At 47.0% G+C, this 19482-nt stretch overlaps 1 protein-coding gene across 1 annotated transcript in view; it reads right to left on the bottom strand.

Annotated features, from left to right (window-relative positions):
• LOC142584535 (uncharacterized) overlaps window positions 1-19482 on the bottom strand; it is a 714262-nt gene that overhangs the window by 176563 nt on the left and 518217 nt on the right. The window contains exon 24 of the mRNA XM_075694643.1: window positions 7641-7799. Within this exon, the coding sequence (XP_075550758.1) occupies window positions 7641-7799 (159 nt within the window). The remainder of the gene's footprint in view (window positions 1-7640; window positions 7800-19482) is intronic.

Here is a 19482-nt window from a genome sequence, read left to right as displayed (position 1 = left end):
CAGTCCTTCTTGAAGCAATTGGTGATGAACCACTGGTAAAGCGCCTCTTCAACATCGGCGTACAAAGGGTCTCTAACCCTTTTCCGCTGATCGGCATGGCCGCTGATAGCTCCTGCCTTCACAATCGCGGTGCTCCCGGTTTTCAAGATGGTTGATATCGTTAACTGGACGAGCTCATACTTCTTCACGAGGGCGCTCACCTTGAAGCCGCATCGAGAGTCCTGCAAAATATCCATCTTCGTGTTAAGCGACACAGCTTTGCGCTTTGTCGGCGCCATCTTCCAACAGGGTTGAACCATTTGAACCGTTGGTTGCACGCTGCTCCGGTGGCGTCCGCCTGCTATCGCGAGAGAGACGCGGGACGGGCGCCACCGCTTTGCTTTGCTTGTCGGTTTTTTTTCCCTTTCTCTCTCTTTCGAAGCGACTGTGGCCAACGCGCATGAAGCAGCTAGCGCCATCTTGTGGCGCGCTGCGCCTACTCAGCTATTCTCCGGTGCGCGGGCGGGGCGAGACGCGCTGCACGGTAATGGCGGCAGATACGAACTTACGGAGGTAAACATCGCCTCGTCTCGACATCATTCGTTTCAGGGAACTAAGCAATGCAAGTGTTACGATTATTTGGCACAGAAAACGCCGTCCAGACTGCAAAATTTTGATCGTTATATCCGATATGCGGTGAATAACCTATCGTTATAAATGGTTTTTTTCCCCATAGACCTAATGCATAAAATGACACTCTCATATTGACCCATCGTTATAACCGATATATCGTTATATGTGGTATCGTTATAAGTGGACTGCACTGTATTTCGCAAGGCGAAGCTGCAACTTAACTCGTCCAAATGTCGTTTTGGCCACCGGCAAATTACTCTTCTGGGCCATCTCATTGACGCTTCCGGAGTACAGCCTGATCCCGACAAAACTCACGCTGTCAGAGAATTTTCGGTTCCGAAGACAGCCGCCGACGTTCAAAGTTTTGGAGGGCTATGCTCGTACTTTCGTCGTATTTGTTCCAGATTTTGCGACAATTGCTAGACCCCTAACTAACCTTTTGAGGAAAGGCGTACAATTCTCGTGGGGCACTGGAGAAACCGCCGCCTTCTCTCATCTCGTCACTTTTCTAACCTCACCACCCATTCTCGCCCACTTCAACCATGATGCCCCTACAGAATTGCGTACAGATGCCAGTGGTCAAGGCGTCGGTGCCGTCTTAGCCCAGCGCCAGTGTGGCCAAGATCGCGTTATTGCTTATGCGAGCCGCCTGCTAGCACCATCGGAGTGCAACTATTTTATTACGGAACGAGAATGCCTTGCTGTTGTCTGGGCGGTTGCGAAGTTCCTTCCTTACCCTTACGGTCGCCCTTTTTCCGTAGTCACTGACCATCATGCTCTCTGCTGGCTCTCTTCGCTAAAAGATCCTACAGGCTGGTTGGTTGATGGGCTTTGAGGCTACAAGAATTTTCATATTCTGTGGTGTACAAGTCTGGCCGCCTGCACCAAGACGCTGACAGCTTGTCGCGTTACCCTGTTGACGACTCTGACTCCTCTAATATTGCGAATGCTTCTTGCGTATTCTCTGTATCACAGCTGCTTCATTTTGCTGACGAGCAACACCGTGACGCCTACATCAGAGCACTCATCGACCGTTTTGAGCACTCTCCGGCCAATACTACTCTACGCCTCTTCATCCTCCGCGACGGTACTCTGTACCGTCGTAACCTTCATCCAGACGGCTCCAAGTTCCTGCTTGTAATACATAAACACCTCCGCTCCACCGTTATAGAAGAGCTCCATGACGCACCAACGGCAGGACATCTTGGCGTATCTCGAACCTATGACCGTGTACGTCGCCGTTTTTTCTGGACGGGCCTTGGTTCCGTATGACGTTACGTCACCGCTTGTGAAGTTTGCCAACGACGCAAAAAGCCTTCCCAGCTCCCCGCTGGTTACCTGCAGCCGCTCGACATCCCTGCCGAGCCCTTTCATCGTGTCGGCTTAGACCTTCTCGGCCCATTTCTGGAATCTACATCAGGGAACAAGTGAGTTGCTGTCGCGGTGGACTGCGCGACCCGCTACGCCGTATTCCGTGCTTTTCCGACCAGTTGCGCAACTGATGTTGCGGACTTCCTCCTACATAATATTATTTTGATGCATGGTGCTCCGCGTCAATTCTACAACTGGCCGAAAAAGAAATGTGCCATATTAACGAATTGTCACTTTTGGGAATACCTTCAATTTTATGTGACGAACACATAACACAACGGCCTTTGAGACCAACGGAAGCCTTGGCACAGTGCCAAGTATGATATCGTCACACAGTGGAAATGCTACTGCCTGCCATTGTGTATGGTGCTAGTCTAGGGAAATATCATGAAAATGAAAGTATATTCAAAAGTTATGCAAGGACTGTGTGCCGGAGACAGCCACTGGACAGAGTGACATCATCATCATCACCGCATCGGGGTGGTGGGGAGGCCGTGGCGAGGCATTAAAGGATTGTCCTTGTTCGAGACATGGTGCGCACGCTTCCTTTCTAACAAGTGGGGGCTTGTCCGGGATTAGAAATGGATAGCGTGGATGTTCCGGAAGAAGTAGTGCAGTACCTTGTCAACTAGACAGATGGCTCGCCTATCCAGCGGGAACAGGTCGCCTCCCTGCTGTGGCAATGAGTGATGACTGCCACCGTGAATACCACGGCGCCGGTAGGCTGTGTCGCAGCTGCCTGCTGTGACTTGCACACCATACGGGACAACAGAGCCGCCAAAGTTCTTGGGATTCAACTATCTACAGTCCTGGGACGCGTTCCTTGAGAGTTTGGAGAACTTTTGCCTCGTGTCTGGTATTGACTCTGTCAGAAGGCTTAGTAACGTGGTGCCGGCTGCCTTGGAGGGCAGCGCTACGCTGTGGTGGCGCTTTGTCGTCGTGTTCGCCACGTGGGAAGAGTTCGCACAGGCGTTCCGCGCGGAGTTCGCTTCAATCAATTCGAGGCGACGCCTGAAGGAAGAGCTTCAACAACGCACCCAGCACCCAGAGGAGAACCTGAAGGAATTCATTTATATGATATCGGCATACTAAGACCGCATCGGTGAAACCGTACCAGAAGAGGAAAAGGTCCAGCAGGTTCTCCGCCAAATGCACCCGCAGTTACAAGACCTCGCAGAAAGGTCAACCTGTACAACATTGAGGGAGCTCGTGACGGAGGCGAATGGCTCGATGAAAAGAGCATGGCGGCGAGGCAGTACAAACCCCTGCCACCACCAATAAATCAAGTCGCAAGGGATTTGGCATTCCAACCACACAGGGCAGTCGCTAACGCTCTCGGACCACGGCCTATCTCGGCGGCTGCCACCATGGGCACCACTACGTCAGCCACAATGTCTCCGGCGTACCACTGGCCACTACACCCCACAGCAATCCAACCGTCCTATCTTCGTGATCAAATTCATCCCACCCCCACCGACCCTGGCTGATGCAGCCGATCGCCCACACCTCGCAACCGGCCGCTCGTTGGCAGCGGCCTAACACACATGTCAACTGCCAGCGCTGCGGAGGGATAGGCCATGTAGCCCGCCAATGCGCCACGGGTAGGCAAAATACGCCGCCCAGATGTTTTCAGTGACATCAACTGGGGCACGTGCGGGCTGAATACCCAGAGAATCAGTACTTGGGGGGAAACATGCATTGGTAGATGCTACAGCAGTGGGCATCTATGACAGCGCACTCCAGGTTGCGGCCACTGCTGGTAGAAAGGAACCTCTTCTTGACATCCACATCCGAGCAATGACATTCCAGGCGATCGTAGACACGGGGTGCAGCGTCAGCCTTCTGGGACAACAAGCGATGGCGGCCGCTGAAGCCACAGGAGCCAGTCACAGAAGAGAGGTACGCACGCTCCGCCTGGCCACAGGCTGGTCTCAATCAACTTCCTCACTTCGATGCAAGATCCACTGGGTGGCAGGCTCCCGCCGCCAGCGGTTCCTGTGTGTGCCGGACCTCTGTAATGACATTGTACTCGGGAGGGACTTCCTGACGGTGACTGGAATATCGCTCCATATTGCACTGGGAGGGTGTACAATCGGGACTGAACCGCAGTGCATGGTACCCTTCGTCAAAGGAGAGCCGCAGGTTAAGGGGGAGCTAAACAGCGAAGAATCGTATGACCTGCAAGCAATTTTGCTGAGCAACCTGAGCCTATGGTCAGCTCCGAAGTCCCAACCGCCAGTGACCCTGCTAGCTTTGTGGCTCAGGTGAATGTCGATCCACGTCTGGCGCAGATGCTTGAGACTTTCAGCCCAATTGTTACAACTACCCCCGGAAGCACAAATGCTGAACATCGAATTGATACTGGGGACAGCCTACCTGTACGTTGCAAGCTTCGCCCTGTCAATGCTAAAGAACAGGCCATTATGGATAACTGTCTCCGTGACCTCCTAGAACAGAAGCTCATAAGCCCGAGTACCAGTGAGTGGACGAGTGCTCCTGTTTTGGTCACAATAAAGTCTGGTGGCCTCTGCCTCGCCATTGACATTGTAGGCCCGGAGGCCTTCCTTAACTGTACCGTTATGGTGTTTTACCATTTGTCCAGCGGGGCATAAAAGACCGCCACACCGTGCCTTACCGCCCCACTGGACAAATGGTAGAACGCCATAACGGTACAGTTAAGGAATGCCTCCGGGCCTCGCAGAGTGTTGTGACAGGCTACATGCTTGCCTTCCTGTGTTATGGTCGAGAGCTGCGCACTACATGGGAACCACACGCCACCAAGGACAACACTGAACCGCCTGCTACGGCTTACCATGCCTTCTCCGAAAAAGTTCGCCTGTGCCTTGCCCAGGCGTTTGAATTTACTCACAGACAGCAAACTGCTGCTCAGGCTAAACAAAAGGCATATTACGACCATCACAGGCGGCCAGTTACCCTGAAACCAGGTGACCTAGTTCTCCTGGGCAGCCATACCTTAAGTAATGCAGCAACAGGTGTCTCATCGAAGCTCGCACCAAGACGTTCAGGTCCTTATAGGATTACAAAGAGTGTCGGTGCTAATGACTTTCCTGCTGACAGACCCAACGACAGGGCGCCGTCGTGGGATAGCCCATGCTGACCAGCTGACAGCTTATTATGAACCCCAACTGGACATGCCCGCGACGGGTTCACATTCTACGGGGAGGAGACGTGCAAGGACTGTGTGGTGGAGACAACCACCAGACAGAGCGACATCATGATCACTGATATGGAGCCGAGAGATGGCGCCACTGGAGACAGTGACATCATCGTCACCGCATTGGGGTGGGGGGAGGCCAAAGCGAGGCAATAAAGGATTGTACTTGTTCAAGACGTGATGTGCACGCTTCCTTCATAACAGTTGTCATCCGGGAATACAGCCCAAGCTTGTCAATGCATTGCTGCGTGTACATACGTTTGCCTATGGCGGCCCAGACTTTTCCAGAAATGCTTTTCATGCTATTCCTGGTCGCGCTTTTTTTTTTCCCTTCGTCAATCGTCAGAGCAACACTCCCCACATCATCAACAGGATCAGTCCACTATGCGCAGTGGATGATAAGTGGCATAGAATTGGACGGAAGGCACCTCTAAAAAATCGTGGCCCTTACCTCAACCAATGTCATGCTGTTGCTACAGATAGACAAAAGTATTCTCTCCAACAACTACTAATATCGTCTAGGCTACACTAGTTTGGTATCATGGACGTGCCAGCAACAAGGACAACGGCCGCACCAATGACGTATCAAAACGAAAATGTCACGATTTTTGCTTGACTCGCTGGCCGAACTACATGGTTGTGAAGTCCGAGTCTGAATTATCGCATAACATGCTGTGAAGTGTTCAAAATTTCGGCCCTTCTTATATGTGGAGTCCAGGGACATTCAGGGATTGTCCAGGGACAAGTCCAGGGATTATTCAGACAGCTGTGGAGCTGTCTGAATAATCAAGTACATCAAAATTATTGGTCAGCAACTTTAGATGTAAAAAACTTTCTTGCGTTATATACCGTATTTACACGATTGTAAGTCGACCCCTTTTTTTAAATTTGAAAGTCTGAAGTTGGGGGCTCGACTTACAATCGAAACGAAAACATGGCCCCGCCAAAAAAAGTGATACCAACTGGAGCTACAACATAGTTACAATTTTATGTTTTCTCTATGGCCCTACCCGTATCTTTTCGCTATCCCGCGTGTTTGTTCGCTTTTCGGAAGGGTTTTTGAACATTTTTGAGAGCCTTACAGTGCATGCAACACTCATGGGGGAGTGTCGATAGTTGATGGAAGCGTCGCTGTTCTCCTTTGCGGCGGCACCCTCAGAACGGCGGTGCTTGAGGGGGAGTATTGGTAGTTCATGGAAGAGCAGACACCGCTCGCAAGTTTCTCTGTTTGAAGGCATTGGTATTGGTTTAACGCGTTCCACTTGACTGCCGGCTACGTGCTACTTCTATGCTTCCCCAGTCGTCATGAGTGCTCCAGGCCCACTAATCGTTCGGCACTCGTTCACAACAGCGTTCAAGAGGGCTGCCATCCTTTGCGCCGAAGAAACAAGTCACCGCGCAGCGGGCCGCAATTTCGCTGTTTCTAAACGGGTGGTGCGAGAGTGGCGACTGCAGTGAAGCGAAATTTGCACCTGTGTGACGGCAAGTGAGAAATTTCCCACGTGCCGAAGTATGGACGCTTTCTGGAGCTGTAGGCTAAGCTTGCGGCGTACGTCACTGAAATGAGTGATTGGTCCCTGCCAGTGAAGTGCGATGTGATCATGAAATAAGCCCGGACCTCCGCCTTAATTTTAAGGTTCTGCTCCGCCGTGAGTACAACGAGTGGCTGGCGGCAGAAGACTGCCAAATTACGCCAACCGGACCTGTCAAAAGAGCCTCCCTGATGGCTGCGTGAGGTTGGGTGCATTTGGCGTGGGCTGCTGTTCTGCAAGATGTCCTGGTGCGGTCATTTGCCAAATTTGAAATTTCGCTGGACCACGACGCGCTGTGGGGCTGCAACAACGATGACGATGGCAGCACTAGTGAAGACGAGTAGTCCAGTGACCATGTCAGCTACTAAGAAATTTTTGCTATCGAATGCGCCCTCGGGTATGCTCTTCTTTTTTTTTTTTCCGGTCAAGCGATATAGGGGGGTCGACTTACATTCGAGTCGACTTACAGTCGTGTAAATACGGTATCCCTTGCCTGACTGTGTGTCTTTTTAATGCTTGCTTTGGAAAATAAAACAGCGCATGAAGAATAGAACGAAGAAACAAAACGGAGGCCACCGCTTGTGTCATGAACATGACTGACATCACATAGATAAGGCCACATAGTTGTTTACATACGACGAAATTCACAGCCAGTAAGTGCCCCCGATATAGCAGCACTGCAAAGATACACAAGAAAAAACAAAACTCTCAAATCTCTTACATAGCACTGCGTAATTTTGCTTGCACTTGGGTTGAAAAGTTTAGCCTAAGAGCTGATTCCACAGGGAAGACAAGCCGAGCTCCTCCAGGTCACGTGACAATCAGATGCGATGCTTCTCGATATATGATGTATCTATGTTATGAATAAAACACCACTCAATGCCTGCACTGTTTTTTCGGCTCAAATAATTAGGCCTGCTTGGCATGCAGAAAGCACTGTGAGGTCCAACCTTTGCAGCGAGAGTGTCTGGCAGGCCCCGGTCTCGCACTGCCTGAAGGACCAGTGTGGTGGCCATGCCACCCAGGTGCGGTCCCAAGGCGATGGCCGCATTGGCAAGTGCTGTGGCAAATACCAGGCAGCCAGAGTAGTGCTCATCCTCCCTGCTCACCTGCACACAGATAAGGCATTTATTTCTTTCATTATCAGTCAATCCTTCAAAGGAACATTTCAACTGCATGCTTGATCTTAATGAAATTTGACGGGTATCCATCATGAAATGTCTCTGGGAAATCTTGCACCATTGCAAGTCAATTGTGGGATGAGTTACGATGGGTAGAGCAATAAGTCACTTCAGAGAAATGTGTCCCAGATATTAAACAATAGCTTCAATTCAAACCACTTTTTTCAGCATTGCAATACAAAGAGTACAGCTGTTGAGGCCCGTGGACTAAAAGATGAACAAAGTTTCACACAGCCCCTCGGCTCAGGTGCATAGGAAGACAAAACAGGAAGAGAACATCTGTAACCACAAGAGTTACCCTGTTATTGTCAAATGCAATACCAAGCAAGAACACTAACAAAAATATGAGAAATTTCAAGTAAAATATGTATCTAAAAATATAGTACCTGTACAACTATAGAGTACAAGCCCAAAATGCACAGGTTCCAGGTACAGACAGACTGTAGATATCACTGCAATTATGTGGACACACGAGGCACGTCTCGTTTTCTCGGGGGCACGACATCGTTTTAGACATGGAGCATTCACCGATGCTTCTGTTCCAGGTGCACCTACTTCTGCTGGCCCTGCCTTTGTCTACCGCATCATGTACTACTCAGGAAGCAGTCAGCACGCCAGCAACTAACCGCTCCATGGAATGCCCGCCATCGCCAAAGTTGGGATTCATTCCGGCCTGCTGCTGGCAACCAGGATTATCAAGACGACATGCCAGCACTATCAGCACGGGATACGCAGCTTATAAGCAATCATTCGGCGCCGCCCGGCTGGGGCACGACATCGTTTTAGACATGGAGCATTCACCGATGCTTCTGTTCCAGGTGCACCTACTTCTGCTGGCCCTGCCGTTGTCTACCGCATCATGTACTACTCAGGAAGCAGTCAGCACGCCAGCAACTAACCGCTCCGTGGAATGCCCGCCATCGCCAAAGTTGGGATTCATTCCGGCCTGCTGCTGGCAACCAGGAATATCAAGACGACATGCCGGCACTATCAGCACGGGATACGCAGCTTATAAGCAATCATTCGGCGCCGCCCGGCTGGGGCACGACATCGTTTTAGACATGGAGCATTCACCGATGCTTCTGTTCCAGGTTAGTTACCTGAATGGTTGTTCTTGCCTGAAGAGCAGCAATCGCTGTCTTTTTGTGGTGTCGTGCCCCAGCGAGCTGCCACTTGCTATCAAACGCTGTAAGAACTTGTTGTGCTTGTTCATATGTCGGGTTCGCTTACTTCTTTCTGGAGACGTCGAATCAAATCCTGGTCCCGTTGACCTAGCTACCATTTTGGAATCGTTGCGACGTATCGAAACCGGTCAAGATGAAATTCGAAATGACCTGCGAGCCCTTAAAAGTTGGCAGGCATCTGTCGACGGCCAACTGAAACAGATATCCGTTAGGCTTCAGACTGTTGAGGGTGATCTCGAATCGATTAAAAGTTTTGGCAATAGGTCGTCACCCGAGTCTCCTGAAGAATGCCATGCTATCTCGAGGCAGCTTAAAACAATAGAGATGCGTTGCGAGGATGCCGAAAACAGACTTCGGCGGTGTAATTTACTCTTCTTTGGTATCTCTGATGATCGAAACGAATCATGGCCATCATCTGAATCTAAAGTTATCAACTTGTGCAGTGAACACCTTGGCATCACCATCGAACCCACCAAAATAGAACGCGCACACCGCCTTGGCCAGTTCAACAGAGAGAAGAACAGGCCAATAATTGCTAAATTTACGTTTTTTAAAGATAAACAAAACATAATAGAAAATGGCTATAAATTCAAAGGCACGGAATTCGCTGTTCGCGAAGATTTTTCCCTTCAAACACGCATCGCTCGACGCAAGCTCATTGCCTTCGCGAAAACCAAGGGCGTACCGTTGAAGTTAACCCTCGACAAACTGCGAGTAGATAACACTACTTACAGGTATGACTCGCTGTCCGATACTGTGGTACCAATTTCGCGATAGCTAGAAGTTAACCCGATAACATGCGCGTCTGACAACCCCTCTGCTGCTCAACATACACACATCGAGCCTTCGTACCTAGCTTTATCATTTACTAACATTCGTAGTATAATTTCTAAACGCACCGAAATCGTATCGTACTTGGAAAATAGTAACTGTGATATTATGGCACTAACGGAAACTTGGCTCTGTGACGGCGTGAATGACAGCGAAGTTTTTCCTGATACGGAGGACTATGTCATTTATCGCCGAGACAGACATAATCGAAGGGGAGGTGGTGTCTTGCTGGCAATAAAGAAGCACATCACTTCGTTTATAGTACCGACACCCTCCGCTATTGAGATAGTGTGGGTTTGTATAACATCGACACTATCAAAGTCACTTTACGGAGTGTGTTACAGGCCTCCTGACAGCACTGATAACTTCGTTTCTAACTTGCGTGAGAACCTTACTGCTGTTCGTTCTAAATTCCCTAAAGCTGATATATTCATTCTTGGTGATTTTAATTTCCCGGACATAGATTGGCCTAACTTAAGAGGCAATTCGCGTGCATCTAATGACTTTGTCCAGCTCATCCTTGATTTTTCTTTTGAGCAACTAGTCTTCCAACCAACGCGCATTACTAACGTCTTAGACCTTGTTCTAACAACAGCACCTAATAGAGTTAGCACCATTTCAATCACTGATGGGTTCAGTGACCACTCGTTATTAGAATTTACAGTTCGCACACCTTCATGTACACGTAATCTAACAACAAAACGAATATTTGACTACAAAAGAGCAGACTATAATGCCATTAACCGAGATTTACAAAGCTTTTCATCTAGATTTATCGCAACATTTTCTCAACGATCAGTCAACAAAAATTGGTGCCTGTTTAAAGAACAACTACTAGGTTTAGCAAATAAATACATACCTCAGATCTCATTTCGCACCAGCTGTTCCAAACCATGGTTTAATAAAACTTTGAATGCGTTAAAAAACAAAAAGAAACGTTTATACAGGGCAGCCAAAAGTGTCAACACGTTAGGTTCGTGGAATAAACATAAAGCCTGCGAAAAAGCCTACTGCAGTTCCCTTCGTCGTGCAAAGCATAAATTCTTTTCCGATGACCTTCAGTCACTGATAAAAAATAATCCTAAGAAATTCTGGAAAACGATATCTCCTTCAAACAGCACTGACACTCCCACACTCGTGGATAGCACTGGTCTTCCCATACCGCGAGAGCACTGCGCATCTGTATTTAACAACTACTTTCTTTCCACGTTCACAAAGGAAGACCATTCCAATATGCCAAAGATGGCAGACTCTGATTACCAATATATGACTCCTATTACCGTAACAGCCGCTGGAATCGCTACTTTGATTAACAATCTCAAATTATCGAGTAGTTCCGGATTTGATGGCATCAACACGAAAATCCTAAAGAATACAGTAGTCCCTTCCAGTACAATCCTTAGTCATATATTTCAGCAGTCACTGTCAACAGGGGAGCTGCCGAATGATTGGAAAGTTGGCAAAATCATACCCATTTTCAAGTCAGGTGACAAGAGCGATGTGAGTAATTACCGTCCTATATCACTAACCAGCGTTCCCTGCAAGTTACTCGAACACATCATTTTTAGTAATGTCGTTCATCACTTAGAATATAATAACTTCTTTTTTAGACATCAGCATGGATTCAGAAAAGGCCTTTCATGTGAGACACAACTAATTGAATTCACTACGGATCTTTTTCAAAATATGGACGACAATGCTCAGACTGACTCAATATTCATCGACTTCTCTAAAGCATTTGATCGCGTGGCTCACTGTCGCCTCATTTCCAAACTCTCATGCTTAAACCTTGACGAACTAACAATTTCTTGGATAAGAAACTTTTTGTCTTTTCGAAAGCAGTCCACTGTCATCGACCAGTACTCTTCCCCTTTCAGTAACGTAACATCAGGCGTACCTCAGGGAAGTGTCCTTGGACCCTTACTCTTTCTAATTTTCATCAATGACTTGCCATTAAACATTACATCCAGTGTTCGACTATTCGCAGATGACTGCGTTATCTACCGTCAAATCCGCTCCCCCGCTGATCATATTGCTCTTCAACGTGACCTTCAATGTGTCACTAACTGGTGTTTGGATTGGCAAATGACCCTAAACACTAACAAATGCAAACTGATGACATTTACTCGCAAAAAGTCCTACTCCATTTTCAGTTACTCACTTGACAATAGTATCGTCGATCGCACATCTTCATACCAGTACCTTGGAATTATTCTAACACCTAGTCTTTCATGGTCATCCCACATTGAGAAAATAACGGCTAAAGCATCGCGCACTCTCGGATATTTAAAACGTAACCTTCGCAGCGCTCCTTCCCTCACAAGAAAGATAGCCTACCAAACATTAGTGCAACCGCAGCTCGAATTCACAGCTTCTATATGGTCACCTCATCAGGCATATCTAATCCATCTTCTCGAGTCGATCCAAAACCGTGCTGCACGTTTCATTGCCAGAGATTATAGCCCATTTTCGAGCGTAACTAACATCAAGCTGTCGTTGTCGCTTTCATCTTTGGAATCGCGCAGGAATATAGCATTACTTTGTCTTCTGCACAAAATCATGCATAATGTACGCCCATCTACTTTACCACTCGTTCGTCCCTCCCGCACATCTAGACGCCTGCATAATCATCTCAGTTTCCAACGCATCTTCGGTCACACCAATGCATTCAACTGCTCAGCTTTGCCACGTGCGATTGCACTGTGGAATGGTCTTCCTGATAACCTCGCTGACATTAATGACCCATTAACCTTCAGACAAAAAATCACTGCATATTTGGCTAGTACTTAGCTAAAAACAAGTATCTGTTCAGTTTTGTTACTTTTAACTTCATTGCTATTTATTTATGTAAGCATTTGCTCTAAGGTTGTTTGCTTTACTGTATACTGAAAGCTAACACCTGTTCGTTTACCTTTCTTGCTTTTTATCTTTGTTTACTTCGCGTTCTTTGTTTATTATTTGATTCTCGTTTTGTTCATATTTATGTAAAAAAAACTATGTTTTTGCTCCGCATTTGTTATTTTGTTATCTGTACCGCCCCCCTCACGCAATACTCCTTCTGGAGCCTGTGAGGTATATGAAATAAATAAATAAATATGCCATCGGTACGACCTTTCTGTTGTATTGACACGTAGTGCTGCAAAAATGACATAGCCAAGTGGCATACTCTCTGTTGGAGCCAAGGCAGCGTTCAGGCTCCCCATTGCTGGCTTTCTGTGTATGCAGGATTCACACACACACACACACACACACACACACACACACACACACACGCACGCACGCACGCACGCACGCACGCACGCACACACACACACGCACGCACGCACGCACACGTACGCACACACGCACGCGCACGCACACACACACACACAAACACACACGCACTACTCGAAGAAAAAAAAAACGTAGACGTCAAGCGAAACGCATCAAATGCTTTCACTGGGGCCTGATGCCTTCCTGCCAGTCTCCTCGCTTGTACAATCAAGGTGCAATGAATGCCAATACTAGCATCATGCCAGCGGCACTGCGACACAGCAGGACACTCATAGTTCCTGCTGCACATACTCTGTCATGCCCCCACACAACTCTCGAGAGACGCTAAGCCTCGTCATCACTTTCAATTTTTTGGACAGAAGCTACTTTTTCATGCAAATTCACCCAAACACATTGAAGCACATTTCGGGCATGGTTAAGAAACAAACAGCTTACCACTAAGCTGAAAGTGAAAGCAACATTTGACACAGAAATGACACAAAAAAAGAAACAAACGACCAAGTTTACTATTGTGACATTTTAAAGTACACATATACTACACGAGTATATACATATACTCGTGTAGTATATACTTCATATACTATACTACCTTAGTAAATACATTGCCTACAAAGTGTTTACTAAGGTAATCGCAAATAGAAGCAGGAACACCTTAGACTTCTGTCAACCAAAGTACCAGGCAGGATTTCGTAAAGGCTACTCAACAATAGACCATATTCACACTATCAATCAGGTGATCAGAGAAATGTTCAGAATATAACCAACCCTTATATATAGCTTTCATTGATTACAAGAAAGTGTTTCAATCAGTAAAAGACGAGCTGTATGTAAAAATACTGAATGATACCTATAGCGGCTCCACAGCCAATGTAGTCTTCCATGAGGAAAGCAAAAAAATCACAATAAAGAAAGGCGTCAGGCAGAGAGATAGGATCTCTCCAATGCTATTCACAGCGTGTTTACAGGAGGTATTCAGAGACCTGGATTGGGAAGAATTGGGGATAAGAGTTAATGGAGAATACCTCAGTAACTTGAGATTCGCTGATGATATTGCTTATTGCCTTGCTTAGTAAGCTCAGGGGACCAATTGCATGCATGCTCACTGATGTGGAGAGGCAAAGCAGAAGGGTGAGTCTAAAAATTAATCTGCAGAAAACTAAAGTAATGTTTAACAGTCTCAGAAGAGAACAGCAATTTACGATAGGTAGCGAAGCACTGGAAGTGGTAAGGGAATACATCTACTTAGGGCAGGTAGTGACCGCAGATCCAGATCATGAAACTGAAATAACCAGAAGAATAAGAATGGGCTGGGGTGCGTTTGGCAGGCATTCTCAGATCATGAACAGCAGGTTGCCATTATCCCTCAAGAGAAAAGTGTATAACAGCTGTGTCTTACCAGTACTCACATACGGGGCAGAAAACTGGAGGCTTACGAAAAGGGTTCTACTTAAATTGAGGATGGCACAAAGAGCTATGGAAAGAAGAATGATGGGTGTAACGTTAAGAGATAAGAAAAGAGCAGATTGGGTGAGGGAACAAACGCAAGTTAATGACATCTTAGTCGAAAAAAAAAAAAGAAATGGGCATGGGCAGGACATCTAATGAGGAGGGAAGATAACAGATAGTCATTAAGGGTTACGGACTGGATTCCTAGGGAAGGGGAGCATTGCAGGGGGCAGCAGAAAGTTAGGTGGGCGGATGAGATTAAGAAGTTTGCAGGGACAACATGGCCACAATTAGTACATAACCGGAGTAGTTGGAGAAGTATCGGAGAGGCCTTTGCTTTGCAGTGGGCGTAGCCAGGCTGATGATGATGATGATTATACTACACGAGAAGAAATTACTCAACACTTTTCTGAGCAATTGCGAACAAGTCTTGGACACAAAAGCTGACGAGTAGTTGAAGAAAAATTTCAAGTCCTGCTTTATCAATTTATGTGTATGACACTTCCTTGAATTTACAAGAACAAGAAGCCAGGAATGCAAATTTCTGAATGTATTCTTTATTTGCATACACATAATGCAAATTGAAGAAATACCCATTTTCCAATAGAACAACATGCATGTTTCTGCATCACACAGAAACACGGACAACACGAAAACATGGTGATGTCACACACTTTCTTTTGTCCATGTTTAATTGAGCTGTTTTATATTGTCACGGTACATTTGGACCGGACCGTGCGCATAAGAGAGAGACAAAGAGGAAGTCTTAGACTGTCGACTCGAGCTGTGACCTTTTTACCAGCCTGTACCAGCTTTTTCTAATGTATATAGTTATACATACGTTTGTGCATCAAGCTTTCTCTTCGTAACATTTGGTGGAGGACAGCACTTTGTCCTACATGACATTTGCAAACAAGTCGTCACATCAGGATACCACCAGTTTCTCGCCTTTCTACCTCTTGTTTGGTCATCATCCTACTCTGCCTTTTGACACCCTGCTCCCTTCGGTGTTGCGACACATCACAAAATACGATCATGACGCCATTGGTCGAGCTCGTATGGCTTGCTAGATTGCTTATGATCGACTTTCAGCAGATCAGGCATCACAAAAGACTCTCTATGACAGTCGCCACCAGAACCTTGACTTTTCTCCCGGAAATCAGGTTCTTCCATGGACTCCAATTCGCCACATCGGCCTGTCCGAAAAATTGCTCTCACGCTATAGCGGGTATTATGACAATTAAGTGATAAACTACGAAATTGCCCCTGTTGAAGACATGCCATCGTCATCCCAGCTACGAACTGACATTGTCCACATGTCCTGCTTCAAGCCATATTGTTCATCAACTTCTGAACTTAAACTCACAGCGCAAACACCTAAGACGAACCACAAAAGGAAGACATGACACACACTGGCGCTGACTAACAACTTCTTTATTTCTTCGTCATCGATGCATATATAAACCCGAGGCCACACGACCGCGCAGGCGCACAGATTACATTACTGAGATCTGCCAACTTATCGCAGGCGCAAATTTAGGACTTCAAATTCATATGAGTGCAGGGACAAAGATGTGTCACTGATGCAATTATCGCCTTGTCTTTTTATCTGGTAGGCCTCAAAGGCAAGCCGCGCATGCTCATTCTTGCTTTTGCCAAGAATTAATGTCCTATCAAGATGCACCTCACAATTGCTGCAAGAGTTTATATGCGCAACAAGGTGCGCTCCTCTACCTACATTTCCTTTTACTTTTTGCGCATGTTCCCTGAGTCGCTCATTGACGCAATGCCCTGTCTGGCCAACGTACGTCTTACCACATGAGAGTGGAATGCCATAAACCACGCCGACAGCGCGCGACAAGCATGAGGCACCATGCCGAATTTGGCATCCTCCTCTGCTCTCTCCGCAGGTGCGGGAGCATAGCTTTGAAAGCTTGTTAGGCACAGAAAACGCCAAAGGAACACCATGCCTGCAAGCAACTTTCTTGAGCTGATGGGTGACCTTATGCATATAATGGACCACCGCAGGCCTTCGCGCTTCACGTTCGGCGGCGGGCCTTCTTGTGGTTTTTCTTCTCTGAATCAGAGTTTCAACCACGGCAGTCAAAAGCGACATAGGGAACCCAGCTGCCAAAAGTCGGCTGATCTGATTATGAAAACTTTCTTGCATCTTGTGCACACACGAACTCTTAAGAGCCAATTGCATACATGATGACACAATGCCTCTTTTCACAATCTTCGAGTGCGCACACCTAAAGGACAAAAGTTCCTTTCTTGCACGGGGTTGATACGCCCAACACGCATGGCGTTCACAGAACTCAAGCTTCAGTTTCAAGAACTGCAATACATTGTTTTGTGGACTTTCGTGGGTAAACACAAGACCTTGTCCATGTACCTTAATATCATCTAAAACCTTATTGATCGTATCTTGGTAGGACGAGTCAAGCGTGTGGCCTACGGTTTATATATGCATCGACGACGAGGAAATAAAGAAGTTGTTAGTCAGGGCCAGTGTGTGTCATGTCTTCCTTTTGTGGTTCGTCTTAGGTGTTTGCGCTGTAAGTTTAAGTTCAGAATTATGTACCAACTAGGCCTAAATGAAGTTTTATTGTTCATCGACGAGGTCTGTTAGAAAAGTATGCGACCTTTGGCTGAAGAGAAAAAACTGACATAACTGGAGCATTGGAAACCTAATCACCCTCAAAGTAGACTCCTTAGGACTCCACACATTTCTCCCAGCGGTGTTGCCATTGTTGGAAGCACTTCGAGAAGGCCTCTTTCGAAATGGAGTTTAGCTCAACTGTCGTTGCAGCCATAATGTCCTCTCTTGTCTGAAATCGCGTTCCTTTCAATGGCCTCTTGATTTTGGGAAACAGCCAGGATTTGCAGGGGCCATATCAGGAGAGTAAGGATCCTGATGAACTACAGGAGTCTGGTTTTTCGCCAACAAAGTCTGAATCAAGTGCGAGGAATGTGCAGGAGCATTGTCATGATGGATGCGTCAATTTCCTGTTGGCCATAACTCCAGTCTCTTGCTCTGCACAGAATCACGTAGGCGACAGAGGACATCCCTGTAGTACTCTTTGGTGATTGCTTGACCCTGTGGAGCGTACTCAGGGTGTACCACACGGCGGGAGCCAAAGAAAGCAGTCAGCATCACTTTGACGTTGCTGCGCATCTCGCGGGCCTTCTTTGGTCTTGGTGACCTGGAATGCTTCCCCTGTGACGACTGGGATTTGGTTTCAGGGTCGTACCTGTACACCCAAGACTCGTCACCAGTGATTATGGTGTTCATCATGTCGGGGTCAGTATGTCCTCTGAGACTTCAACACGAAGTTGCTTTTGCTCCACCGTGAACAGGTTCGGCACGAATTTCGCCGCAACTGTCTTTATGGCCAAATCTTCAGTCATAATGGAATGTGCAGAAAAAGTGCTGATGCCCACCTCTTCCGCAATTTCTCGGATAGTCGCACAATGGTCCCGAATCCCCACAGTGTTCACTTCGGCAATAACCTGGTCATTTTGGCATGTCGATGGCCGACCGGACCATGGCTCGCTCTCCACCGATGTGGGGCTGTCTTTAAACCGGTTGTGCCACTCCTTAATCTGTGTGCTGCTCATAGCATCATCACCGAAAGCCGCCTGAATCTTCCGAATGGTTTCCACTTGGCTGTCGCCCATTTTCTGGCAAAATTTGATGCAGTAGCACTGCTTCAGTCGCTCCGCCATTTTCCTTGCAATAAAAAACGAACAAGAGCACTGCGCACTACCTCACTCAAAAGCTGCATCCCAGCGAATGACGCTATCGGCAGGCGGAAAAAAATTTGCGCATGCACACGAACGTTTAAGGTCGCCTGATGCAAATGCACTTGTTTCATATCCATCAGATGTTCGCAAAAAAAAAATAAGGTCGGATACTTTTCTAACAGACCTCGTAGTTTGCTATCATTCTAACAAGCGCCAGGACAGCACTGCAGCCCCTGGGGGTAATGTTACGGTGCATTTGGACAGGATCATGCATGCAAGAGGGAGATGATGAGGAAGTGGTATTAGTAAGATCTTGATGAGGGCTAGTTGGTTCATACTTGGTTCATACTGTTCACGACGTCGAACTCAAAGTGAGTTAAATCATTATTTTATGCCACTTAAGTGAGCAAATATGACCGTGGACGTCTTTGAACTGTCATTTGTCGCTTCATTACTTGGAGCGTGCCTTGCACTTCACAAATGTAGAGGTTTTGGCAAATTGGCAGGTAAATGCTTTTTTCTCCATTGACAAAGTGCCTAGAGCATATTCTGGTATTGTCGTTCAGGCTTGAATGTGAGAGGGCATTACCACTAATTATCATAGAAAGAAATCAGCTCAGTCTAAACAGCGTGAAGACTGAACAAATATGCACTAGTGTGCGCGAGAAAAATGCTAATTTTCAAATATTCGACGTGTGCTGCAGTGTACTCCAACCTCAGTTCTGTTGTTCTAAGTGTGAGACAATATCGGCACGAATGAACTCGATTCGAGCATTCGCGTCTTGATCTTGGCGCAGGAAGAAACACAGCATGTACAAAGCTCCAGCACGGAGTGCTTACGAAGCTAGATTTGACACGTAACAATTACTGTGCGTTTGTTTTGAAGCAAGACGAGCTAAACTATCTAAACTGATTCAGAAGAGCGGGAATCAGTTAATGCGTTTTTATGCAGTTGACGCTTTATTGTGTGTTTTTACAGATGCCACTGCTGGTTGTTGTTTTTTTTTTTTGCATTTACGTCTTACTTGGTTTAACAGAGATTCACAAGACCGACACGAACTGCAACAATCCACTTCAGCCACCGGGTTGCTTCCCCCGGTTTTGAAAGGAAGCAGTACAATTTGATACCG

Source organism: Dermacentor variabilis, chromosome 6 (assembly GCF_050947875.1).
Source record: "Dermacentor variabilis isolate Ectoservices chromosome 6, ASM5094787v1, whole genome shotgun sequence".
Lineage (NCBI taxonomy): Eukaryota > Metazoa > Arthropoda > Arachnida > Ixodida > Ixodidae > Dermacentor > Dermacentor variabilis.
The sequence above is the reverse complement of the archived record's forward strand: the minus strand, read 5'-3'. Positions and strand labels throughout refer to the sequence as shown.